This window comes from Heteronotia binoei, chromosome 4 (assembly GCF_032191835.1).
Source record: "Heteronotia binoei isolate CCM8104 ecotype False Entrance Well chromosome 4, APGP_CSIRO_Hbin_v1, whole genome shotgun sequence".
NCBI classification, from domain to species: Eukaryota; Metazoa; Chordata; class Lepidosauria; order Squamata; family Gekkonidae; genus Heteronotia; species Heteronotia binoei.
Window position 1 is genome coordinate 3,148,522 of NC_083226.1, and position 12,373 is coordinate 3,160,894.

The window sequence follows — 12,373 nt, forward strand, 5'->3', positions numbered from 1 at the left end:
CCAACTTGGTCCAATCTTTTTGAAACATGGGGGGGGGGGTATTTTGAGGAGAGGCACTAGATGCTATGCTGAAAATTTGGTGCTGCTACCTCAAAAAACAGCCCCCCCCCAGAGCCCCATATACCCGTTGGATCAATTCTCAATTATCTCCTATGGAATCAGTCTCCTATCTCCTATGGAATCAGTCTCCATAGGGAATAAGGGACTGTCCAGCAAACATTTGCCCCCCCCCACACTTTCTGATCTCCCTGAAGCGGGGGGAGGGCCTCCAAACCAGGGGATCCCCTGCCCCCACCTGGGGATTGACAACCCTAATGCAAACACATGAAAGCTTATACACAGAATTAAACTTTGTTGATCTTAAAAGTGCCACTGGACTCAAACTTCATTTATTGGGGTACTAATGAGTGCTGGAGAAGAATCTTGAGAGTCCTTTGAACTGCAAGAAGATCAAATTAGTCAGTCCTAAGGGAAATCAACCCAGACTGTTCCCTGGAAGGTCAGATGCTGAAGCTGAAATCCTTTGACCGAATGAGAAGGGAGCACTCCCTGGAGAAGACCCTGATGCTGGGGAAGACAGAAGGCCAAAGAAGAAGAGGACGGCTGAGATGGCTGGACAGTGTTACTGATGTAACAAACACGAATTTGAGCAGATGGTGGAAAACAGGAGGGCCTGGCATGACTTGGTCCAGGGGGTCGCAAAGAGTCGGGCTCAACTGTGTGACTGAACAACAACATCAATGAGTATCGGTGTGGCCCAGTTCTTTATAACATGTTTGTTCCACATTGGCTGAATCAGCCAGTTCTCCAGTAAAAAGCCATGAGACCCGTGATCTGCCCGAGGTCAGAGGGATCATCTTGGTGCTTGCCTCAGGGCTCTTGGATGACCAAGGTGTAAAAGGATTACTAAAAAATGATAGGGAGATGGCAGAGAAGCTGAATGCATTTTTTGCCTCTTTCTTCACCGAGGAAGATGGGAGATGCTTGTCTACTCCCGGAACTGCTGATTGTGGGATGGGAACTGAAAGACCTGAGTCAGATTATGGTGATGAGAGAGGAGGTTCTATGACTGATGGGCAAATTAAGAACTGACAAATCACCCGGCTCAGATGGCAGAAGTTCTGATGGCAGGAGTTCTGAAAGAACTCAAATGTGAACTTGTGGCTCTCCTTACGAAAATATGCAATCTGTCATTAAAATCTGCCTCCATTCCTGAGGACTGGAAGGAAGAAAATGTCATCCCAACTTAGGAAAGGTTCCAGAGGAGATCCATGAAATTACATCCCGGTCAGTCTAATTTACTCAGTAAGTTGGTGGAATCCATTATTAAAGATAGAATTAATAGGCACATTGATGAACAAAAGCTATGAGGAAGTATCAGTATGGATTCTGTAAGGAAGATCTTGTCTCACTAACCTGTTAAGAGTTCTTTGAAGAGGTGAACAAACATGTGGACAACGGGGACCCAATAGATGTTGTTTACCTTGACTTCCAGAAAGCTTTTGATAGAGTTCCTCATGAAAGGCTCCTAAATAAACTCATTAGTCATGGGATAAGGGGAAAGGCCTCTTCTGATTTAAAAACTGGTTAATTAACAGGAAGCAGTGGGCATAAATGGGCAGTTTTCACAGCAGAGGGTGGTAAGCAGTGGGGTACTGCCAGGGCCAGCGCCAGAGTTCCTGTTGCCCTAGGTCCTGCCCCGGGCAGACCCAGGAGGGTGAGAATTTCAGGGCGGTACATGTTCTCCTCAGAGGTGGGCCCAGGAAGGCAAGAGTGAAGGGAGGGGGCACCGGGTGGTGCTCCTGTAGGCCAGGGGGCATCCTAGACAGCTGCCTACCTGGTTTACTCCTACGTGCCAGCCCTAAGTACTGCGGGGCTTATTGGGACCTGTGCTTTTTAAGTTGTTAATTAATGATTTGGAGTTGAGAGTAAAGAATGAAGTGGCAAAATCTGAGGATTCAAAGTTCAGGGTGAGAACCAGAGAGGACCATGAGATGCTCCAGAGGAATCTATCAAAGGTGGGCAAGGGGGCATCAACATGGCAAATGAGGTTCAACGCGGGCAAGTGCAAAGTAGTGCACCTTGGACCCCAACCCCCTAACTATAAATTCATGTTGATGGGGTCTGAACTGGCAGACACTGACAGGAGAGCGATCTTGGGGTCGTGGTAGACAGCTTGCTGAAAATGTCAAGACAGTGTGCGACTGCCATAAAAAAGGCAAATGCTATGCTGGGAATTATTAGGAAGGGAATTGAAAACAAATCAGCCAGTATCATAATGCCCCTGTCTAAACCGATGGTGCGGCCTCATTTGGAATACTGTGTACAGTTCTGGTTACCACACCTCAAAAAATACATTATAGCATTGGAAAAAGTGCAGAAAAGGACAACTAAAATGATTAAAGGGATGGAACACTTTTCCTATGAAGAAAGGTTAAATAGTTTAGGGCTCTTTAGCTCGGAGAAACAATGACTGAGGGGTGACATGGAAGAAGTTTACAAAATTATGCATGCGACGGGGAAGGCAGAGAAAGTACTTTTCTTCCTTGCTCACAATACAAAAACTCATGGGCTGTCAATTAAATAAATGAGCCATAAGTTTAGAACAGATAAAACGAAGTCCTCCTTCACCCAAAGAGTAATTATCACGCAGAATTCACTGCCACAGGAAGTGGTGGTGGCTACATGTGTAGACAGCATCAAGAGGGGCTTCTCATCTGTTCTTATAGATGGAACACTCTGTCTGGAGGAAGGGACGCTCTGTCTTCTTGGTACTTTGGGGGCAACAGTGGAAGGGCTTCTGGAGTTCTGGCCCCACTGGTGGACCTCCTGATGGCCTCTAGGTTTTGGCGACTGTGTGACACAGAGTGTGGGCCTGGATGGGCCATTGGCCTGATCCAACATGGCTTCTCTTATGTCCTTATGTGGTGATACTCTTGGTGCTTTGGGGGCAAGAGAGGAAGGCTTCTGGAGTTTTAGTCCTGCTGGTGGACCTCCTGATGGCCTCTAGGTTTTGGCCACTGTGTGACCCAGAGTGTGGGACTGGATGGGCCATTGGCCTCATCCAACATGGCTTCTCTTATGTCCTTATGTCTGGGGTGGTGATACTCTTGGTGCTTTGGGGGCAAGAGAGGAAGGGCTTCTGGAGTTTTAGTCCTGCTGGTGGACCTCCTGATGGCCTCTAGGTTTTGGCCACTGTGTGACACAGTGTGTGGGACTGGTTGAGCCATTGACCTGATTCAACATGATTTCTCTTATGTTCTTATGTCTGAGGCAGTGTTGCTTTGTATTCTTGATGCTTGGGGAGTGGGAAAACAGTGGGAGAACGTCTGGAGTTCTGGCCCCACTGGTGAACCTCCTGATAGCTCTTGAATTTTGGCCCATGTGACCCAGAGTGTGGAACTGGATGGGCCATTGGCCTGATCCAACATGACTTCTCTTATGTTCTTATGACTGGGGCAGTGAAGCTCTGTATTCTCAGTGCTTGGCGGGAGGGGGGGCAGTGGGAGAGTATCTGGAGTTCTGGCCCCACTGGTGGACCTCCTGATGGCCCCTGAGTTTTGGCTCCTGTGTGACCCAGAGTGTTGGACTGGATGGGCCATTGGCCTGATTCAACATGGCTTCTCTTATGTTCTTGTGTCTGGGGCAGTGATGTGATGCTCTGCATTCTTGGTGCTTGGGGGGGGGGCAACAGTGGGAGGACTTCTAGTGTCCTGGCCCCACAAGTGGACCTCCTGATGGCACCTGGGGGTTTTCTGCCACTGTGTGACGGAGTGTTGGACTGGATGGGCCATTGGCCTGATTCAGCATGGCTTCTCTTATGTTCTTGTGTCTGGGGCAGTGAGGTGATGCTCTGTCTTCTTGGTGTTTGGGAGGGGCAACAGTGGGAGGACTTCTAGTGTCCTGGCCCCACAAGTGGACCTCCTGATGGCACCTGGGTTTTTTTTGCCACTGTGTGACGGAGTGCTGGACTGGATGGGCCATTGGCCCAATCCAACATGGCTTCTCTTATGTTCTTGTGTCTGGGGCAGTGAGGTGATGCTCTGTCTTCTTGGTGTTTGGGAGGGCAACAGTGGGAGGACTTCTAGTGTCCTGGCCCCACAAGTGGACCTCCTGATGGCACCTGGGGTTCTTTTTGCCACTGTGTGACGGAGTGCTGGACTGGATGGGCCATTGGCCTGATTCAACATGGCTTCTCTTATGTTCTTGTGTCTGGGGCAGTGACGTGATGCTCTGCATTCTGGGTGCTTGGGGGGGGGGCAACAGTGGGAGGACTTCTAGTGTCCTGGCCCCACAAGTGGACCTCCTGATGGCACCTGGGTTTTTTTTTTTGCCACTGTGTGACGGAGTGCTGGACTGATGGGCCATTGGCCCAATCCAACATGGCTTCTCTTATGTTCTTGTGTCTGGGGCAGTGAGGTGATGCTCTGTCTTCTTGGTGTTTGGGAGGGGCAACAGTGGGAGGACTTCTAGTGTCCTGGCCCCACAAGTGGACCTCCTGATGGCACCTGGGGTTTTTTTTGCCACTGTGTGACGGAGTGCTGGACTGGATGGGCCATTGGCCTGATTCAACATGGTTTCTCTTATGTTCTTGTGTCTGGGGCAGTGACGTGATGCTCTGCATTCTGGGTGCTTGGGGGGGGGCAACAGTGGGAGGACTTCTAGTGTCCTGGCCCCACAAGTGGACCTCCTGATGGCACCTGGGTTTTTTTTTTGCCACTGTGTGACGGGAGTGCTGGACTGGATGGGCCATTGGCCCAATCCAACATGGCTTCTCTTATGTTCTTGTGTCTGGGGCAGTGAGGTGATGCTCTGTCTTCTTGGTGTTTGGGAGGGGCAACAGTGGGAGGACTTCTAGTGTCCTGGCCCCACAAGTGGACCTCCTGATGGCACCTGGGGTTCTTTTTGCCACTGTGTGACGGAGTGCTGGACTGGATGGGCCATTGGCCTGATTCAACATGGCTTCTCTTATGTTCTTGTGTCTGGGGCAGTGACGTGATGCTCTGCATTCTGGGTGCTTGGGGGGGGGGGCAACAGTGGGAGGACTTCTAGTGTCCTGGCCCACAAGTGGACCTCCTGATGGCACCTGGGTTTTTTTTTTGCCACTGTGTGACGGAGTGCTGGACTGGATGGGCCATTGGCCCAATCCAACATGGCTTCTCTTATGTTCTTGTGTCTGGGGCAGTGAGGTGAGGCTCTGTCTTCTTGGTGTTTGGGAGGGGCAACAGTGGGAGAACTTCTAGTGTCCTGGCCCCACAAGTGGACCTCCTGATGGCACCTGGGGTTTTTTTTGCCACTGTGTGACGGAGTGCTGGACTGGATGGGCCATTGGCCTGATTCAACATGGTTTCTCTTATGTTCTTGTGTCTGGGGCAGTGACGTGATGCTCTGCATTCTGGGTGCTTGGGGGGGGGGCAACAGTGGGAGGACTTCTAGTGTCCTGGCCCCACAAGTGGACCTCCTGATGGCACCTGGGGTTTTTTTTGCCACTGTGTGACGGAGTGCTGGACTGGATGGGCCATTGGCCTGATCCAACAGGGCTTCTCTTATGTTCTTAGGTCTGGGCCAGTGATGTGATGCTCTGTATTCTGGGTGCTTGGGGGGCACAGTGGGAGGACTTCTAGTGTCCTGGCCCCACAAGTGGACCTCCTGATGGCACCTGGGGTTTTCCCCCCACTGTGTGACAATGTTGGACTGGAGGGGCCATTGGCCTGATTCAACATGGTTTCTCTTATGTTCTTGTGTCTGGGGCAGTGACGTGATGCTCTGTATTCTGGGTGCTTGGGGGGCACAGTGGGAGGACTTCTAGTGTCCTGGCCCCACAAGTGGACCTCCTGATGGCACCTGGGGTTTTCCCCCCACTGTGTGACACAGAGTGTTGGACTGGAGGGGCCACTGGCCTGATTCAACATGGTTTCTCTTATGTTCTTGTGTCTGGGGCACTGACGTGATGCTCTGTATTCTGGGTGCTTGGGGGGCACAGTGGGAGGACTTCTAGTGTCCTGGCCCCACAAGTTGACCTCCTGATGGCACCTGGGTTTTTTTTTGCCACTGTGTGACGGAGTGCTGGACTGGAGGGGCCATTGGCCCAATCCAACATGGCTTCTCTTATGTTCTTGTGTCTGGGGCAGTGAGGTGATGCTCTGTCTTCTTGGTGTTTGGGAGGGGCAACAGTGGGAGGACTTCTAGTGTCCTGGCCCCACAAGTGGACCTCCTGATGGCACCTGGGGTTCTTTTTGCCACTGTGTGACGGAGTGCTGGACTGGATGGGCCATTGGCCTGATTCAACATGGCTTCTCTTATGTTCTTGTGTCTGGGGCAGTGACGTGATGCTCTGCATTCTGGGTGCTTGGGGGGGGGCAACAGTGGGAGGACTTCTAGTGTCCTGGCCCCACAAGTGGACCTCCTGATGGCACCTGGGTTTTTTTTTTGCCACTGTGTGACGGAGTGCTGGACTGGATGGGCCATTGGCCCAATCCAACATGGCTTCTCTTATGTTCTTGTGTCTGGGGCAGTGAGGTGAGGCTCTGTCTTCTTGGTGTTTGGGAGGGGCAACAGTGGGAGGACTTCTAGTGTCCTGGCCCCACAAGTGGACCTCCTGATGGCACCTGGGGTTTTTTTTGCCACTGTGTGACGGAGTGCTGGACTGGATGGGCCATTGGCCTGATTTCAACATGGCTTCTCTTATGTTCTTGTGTCTGGGGCAGTGATGTGATGCTCTGCATTCTGGGTGCTTGGGGGGGGGGCAACAGTGGGAGGACTTCTAGTGTCCTGGCCCACAAGTGGACCTCCTGATGGCACCTGGGTTTTTTTTGCCACTGTGTGACGGAGTGCTGGACTGGATGGGCCATTGGCCTGATCCAACAGGGCTTCTCTTATGTTCTTAGGTCTGGGCCAGTGATGTGATGCTCTGTATTCTGGGTGCTTGGGGGGCACAGTGGGAGGACTTCTAGTGTCCTGGCCCCACAAGTGGACCTCCTGATGGCACCTGGGGTTTTCCCCCCACTGTGTGACACAGAGTGTTGACTGGAGGGGCCATTGGCCTGATTCAACATGGTTTCTCTTATGTTCTTGTGTCTGGGCAGTGACGTGATGCTCTGTATTCTGGGTGCTTGGGGGGCACAGTGGGAGGACTTCTAGTGTCCTGGCCCCACAAGTGGACCTCCTGATGGCACCTGGGGTTTTCCCCCCACTGTGTGACACAGAGTGTTGGACTGGAGGGGCCACTGGCCTGATTCAACATGGTTTCTCTTATGTTCTTGTGTCTGGGGCACTGACGTGATGCTCTGTATTCTGGGTGCTTGGGGGGCACAGTGGGAGGACTTCTAGTGTCCTGGCCACACAAGTGGACCTCCTGATGGCACCTGGGTTTTTTTTTGCCACTGTGTGACGGAGTGCTGGACTGGAGGGGCCATTGGCCCAATCCAACATGGCTTCTCTTATGTTCTTGTGTCTGGGGCAGTGAGGTGATGCTCTGTCTTCTTGGTGTTTGGGAGGGGCAACAGTGGGAGGACTTCTAGTGTCCTGGCCCCACAAGTGGACCTCCTGATGGCACCTGGGTTTTTTTTTGCCACTGTGTGACGGAGTGCTGGACTGGAGGGGCCATTGGCCCAATCCAACATGGCTTCTCTTATGTTCTTGTGTCTGGGGCAGTGAGGTGATGCTCTGTCTTCTTGGTGTTTGGGAGGGGCAACAGTGGGAGGACTTCTAGTGTCCTGGCCCCACAAGTGGACCTCCTGATGGCACCTGGGGTTTTTTTTGCCACTGTGTGACGGAGTGCTGGACTGGATGGGCCATTGGCCTGATTCAACATGGCTTCTCTTATGTTCTTGTGTCTGGGGCAGTGACGTGATGCTCTGCATTCTGGGTGCTTGGGGGGGGGCAACAGTGGGAGGACTTCTAGTGTCCTGGCCCCACAAGTGGACCTCCTGATGGCACCTGGGTTTTTTTTTGCCACTGTGTGACGGAGTGCTGGACTGGATGGGCCATTGGCCTGATCCAACAGGGCTTCTCTTATGTTCTTAGGTCTGGGCCAGTGATGTGATGCTCTGTATTCTGGGTGCTTGGGGGGCACAGTGGGAGGACTTCTAGTGTCCTGGCCCCACAAGTGGACCTCCTGATGGCACCTGGGTTTTTTTTTGCCACTGTGTGACGGAGTGCTGGACTGGATGGGCCATTGGCCTGATTCAACAGGGCTTCTCTATGTTCTTGTGTCTGGGGCAGTGACGTGATGCTCTGCATTCTGGGTGCTTGGGGGGGGGCAACAGTGGAGGACTTCTAGTGTCCTGGCCCCACAAGTGGACCTCCTGATGGCACCTGGGGGGTTTTCTGCCACTGTGTGACGGACTGGAGGGGGCCACTGGCCTGATCCAACAGGGCTTCTCTCATGTTCTTGTGTCTGGGGCAGTGAGGTGATGCTCTGCATTCTGGGTGCTGGGGGGGGGCACAGTGGGAGGGCTTCTGGCGTCCTGGCCCCACTGCTGGACCTCCTGGTGGTCCCTGTGCGACTCAAACGGGGACTGGATGGGCCACTGCCCTGGCTCATTTTTCTCCTCATGCTGGGGCAGGGATGCTCTGCATTCTCAGTGCTGGGGGGGGGGGGGCGGGCCCTCCTGAGGGGAGTCGCTGTTCCCACAGGCCCCGACCCGCCCGGCCCGCTGAGGGAAGCGGCGCTGCCGAGTCAGGGCGGTGGGCGTGGCTTGCGGCAGGCCGTTGGGCTCCTCCCTCCCCGCCGCTCCCCTCGCGCGGAAGACCCGCCCAGTTTCGGTGCCGCCCTTTCCGGTGACGCAGGAGGGCGGGGCGGTGCCTGGCTGGCTTCTTTCGCCCGGTCGGGCTGTCGCCGGCGTTGTTCGTGGGATGGGGAAGGCGCGGTGGCGGCGGCAGAAGCGGGGCTCCCCGGGCGGACTGGCTCCATTCGGCCGGACACGTAGCCGAGGCGGCCTGCAGGTGAGCGGGGGGGGGGGGCGGCCTGCCTAGGGTTGCCAATCCCCAGGCGGGGGCAGGAGACCCCCCGGTTTGGAGGCCCTCCCCCAGTTCAGGGTCAACAGAAGGCGAGGGGGAGGGAAATGGCTGCTTTGCACTCCATTATTCCCTATGGAGGCCGATTCCTATAGGGATTAATGGAGAATTGATCTGCAGTTATCTAGGGCTGGGAGGGGGCATTTTTTTTTTACGTAGAGGGACCAAATGTTCAGCATAGCATCCAGTGCCTCTCCCCAAAATACCCTCCAAGTTTCAAAAGGATTGGACCAAGGAGTCCAATTCTGTGCCCCTATCCTTCGTTATTTCCAGTGGAGGGAAGGCATTTAAAAGGCGTGCGGTCCCTTTAAATGTGATGGCCAGAACTCCCTTTGGAGTTCAGTTATGCTTGTCACAACCTGGCTCCACCCCCAAAATCTCCCTGGCCCCACCCCCAAAGTCCCCAGATATTTCTTGAATTGGACTTGGCAACCCTAAGCCGGCCCCTCCTGTGCTTTTCTTTAACCCTTTCCTGGCTGCTTGCAAGCAGCGGGGTCCTCCTCCCCTTGCCATCCTCACAACAGCCCTGCGAGGTAGGCCAGGCCAAGAAGAAAGGGTGAGTGGGCCAAGGTCACCCCCGGTGGGGGCTGAAGGAAGGACTCGGGTGGTTCCCGCCGGGCTTAAGCCCAGCCGGCCCCGGCGCTGGTGCCTCCCTGCTTGGGCTTCTTTCTCTCCCTCTCTTTCCCCATGGATAGGGAAACGCTGGACCAGTTTGGACCTTGCTCCGATTCGAGCAAGGGTGGTTTCTGTTGAGCTGTGGCTGGACCTCGAGATGACTGGCTGGGCTAATTGCCTTATCAACTCCAGTGGAATCTGATCCTGACTGCGAATTGGTCCCTCTGAAAAGGCCAATTATGTAAAAAATAATTATTGTCTGCAGCTTCTGTGAATCTGAATGTGAAATAAGCCTTTTGATGGCGTGCCTGGGGCGGGAGGAAGGTGTGGAAAGCTGGTCCTGCCTTTGAGCGAATATAATAAATGGAGCCTTCGTGTTACCTGGAAGAGCCTGTCTCTGACTCAGTATCGAGTTTGGGGCATAAATGGTGTGCAGGACCTGTTGCCTTCCTGCCCTGTATGTTTGCAGCGCAGCCTGGAAGCCTTTTGCTTTTAGGTCAAGGAAAGTGCCAACGTGATCTGCATTTTTGTGATTTGTATTCAGATGGCTTGACTACAGAAAGCACTTTTGGCTGGCATGGACTGTGTGTCATACTATGGTTGCATCAGGTTCAGTGGAACAGGCTTCCTCCTCAGGAGGTGGTGGGCTCTCCTTCCTTGGAGGTTTTTAAACAGAGGCTAGATGGCCACCTGACAGCGATGAGGATCCTGTGAATTTAGGGGGAGGGGTTTGTGAGTTTCCTGCATTGTGCAGGGGGTTGGACTAGATGACCCTGGAGATCCCTTCCAATGCTGTGATTCTTGCTTTTAAGCAGCCCTGTGCTCCATGCATAGATGCAATCTACCTCAGATTTGGTCAACCTAGACAAGAGATTAAAAGTTCCCATGTATAATTGTGGAGGGAACAGGAATTCCCACTGCAAAATCTCCACCTCTAAGATTTTGTAAGATCTTGTAATATGGAGTGGGTCAATTTCCCCATCTCTCCCTGGTTTTGCTGGCTTTCTCCCCTTTGTTTTAACTGACTCAACTGCTCTAAACACCAGCACTTTTTGAGCCCTTCTTTAGTTAATTTACAAAGTCTATTATTTGTGTGCATGCGTGCCTGTACCTGTGAAGTGCCCCAAATATATGCAGAATCCTCTACTTTGTTGCCGGTGTCTTGATTCTGACTCTGTGATCATAACAGTGGTCAACAGTAATACTAAAAGAGTGACTGGGAAAGAGGAGGATGGAAGGAGAAACATTCAACTGTTTTGTTATTTGGATTTATATATTTGCATTAAGGTTTCACTTCCGGATGTTTTGGGAGGGGCAGGGGCCTGAATAATTCTGGTGAACCTTAACAGAATCTTTAAAAAGCCATTCCCCAGTATCCACCCCAAAAGTTAATAGGCGCAGTGATTTATTAGGGATGGCCTTCTGAAAAAGTCACTCATCCTTGCAGATAGATGCCTCTATAGAGAGCCAGTTTGGTGTAGTGGTTAAGTGTGCAGACTCTTATCTGGGAGAACCGGGTTTGATTCCCCACTCCTCCACTTGCAGCTGCTGGAATGGCCTTAGCTCTTGTAGGAGTTGTCCTTGAAAGAGCAGCTTCTAGGAGAGCTCTCTCAGCCCCACCCAGCTCATAGGGTGTCTGTTGTGGGGGAAGGAGATTGTAAGCAGCTCTGTGACACTGATTCAGAGAGAAGGGTGGGGTATAAATCTGCGGTCTCCTCTTCCTCCTCTATGAGAGACAGTACCAAATGGATTGAACACGTCAGGTGAGTGGGGAGTATGCTTGGTTGGTGACTAGGTTTCCTTTCTTTATTGCTAGTATGGCCATTTTACACTCTCACTTCAGAACAGCAGCCACTTTGGACTCCTTAAAAGGCACCTGCAAAATACCTTCTGGGCAGGTAGCCAAGCCACTGTGGTGTAGTGGCTAGACACAGTGGACGCAAATCCAGGAGAGTCTTGTTCAGATCTTTCTCTGCCATGAAGCTGGGCTGAATGGCCTTGGCCCAGTTAGTCTTACTCAGTGAAACGAGACGTCTTTGAGAAGATAAAATGCAGGAGGGAAGAACAATGCATGCTGGCCAGAGCTCTTCCATGGAAAGGTAGTGGAAAAATCCATTAAAATAATAATGATCTGTTACAGCAAAAGCCACACCACTCTGGCGTGCTGTCTTTTATGGACTAGTGCCCACTGCATAATATTCTTGTGTTTATCATCTCTGTGCTGGCCTAAGAAGTTTGTCTGTGAAAAAGCTCACTTTTGTACAGGACAGAGAATTTTTGCAGAGAAGAAGATACTGGATTTATATCCCGCCCTCCACTCCGAATCGCAGAGCGGCTCACAATCTCCTTTATCTTCCTCCCCCACAACAGACACCCTGTGAGGGGGGTGGGGCTGAGAGGGCTCTCACAGCAGCTGCCTTTTCAAGGACAACCTCTGCCAGAGCTATGGCTGACCCAAGGCCATTCCAGCAGCTGCAAGTGAAGGAGTGGGAAATCAAACCCAATTCTCCCAGATAAGAGTCCGCACACTTAACCACTGGTTACAGAGGTAACTGGTCGTGCAGGCATGAGGAAAGCCTGAATGGCTTCTCACCTGCAGATGTTAGAGGAGATCTGGCTACTCACCTGTTACGTTTACCTGGTTGCCTGGGGGATGGGAATGGTGCAAGTATACTGATCAACTATTTTGTGTGTTTGGGGAGGGGGGTATGGCTGATATAATGACCACACAAAGGCATCT

At 52.3% G+C, this 12,373-nt stretch overlaps 1 protein-coding gene across 2 annotated transcripts in view; it reads left to right on the forward strand.

The window, feature by feature from the left end:
- The first annotated feature begins 1,372 nt into the window (after positions 1-1,372).
- Positions 1,373-12,373, forward strand: part of SAMD8 (sterile alpha motif domain containing 8) — a 45,134-nt gene continuing 34,133 nt past the window's right edge. Inside the window, exon 1 of one of the 2 annotated variants that reach the window (XM_060236697.1) lies at positions 1,373-1,391. In XM_060236697.1, the coding sequence (XP_060092680.1) occupies positions 1,383-1,391 (9 nt within the window). In that variant the 5' untranslated portion in view covers positions 1,373-1,382. Of the gene's footprint in view, positions 1,392-8,774; positions 8,947-12,373 lie in introns of those variants that run through there. The other variant, XM_060236695.1, reaches the window with a different exon arrangement.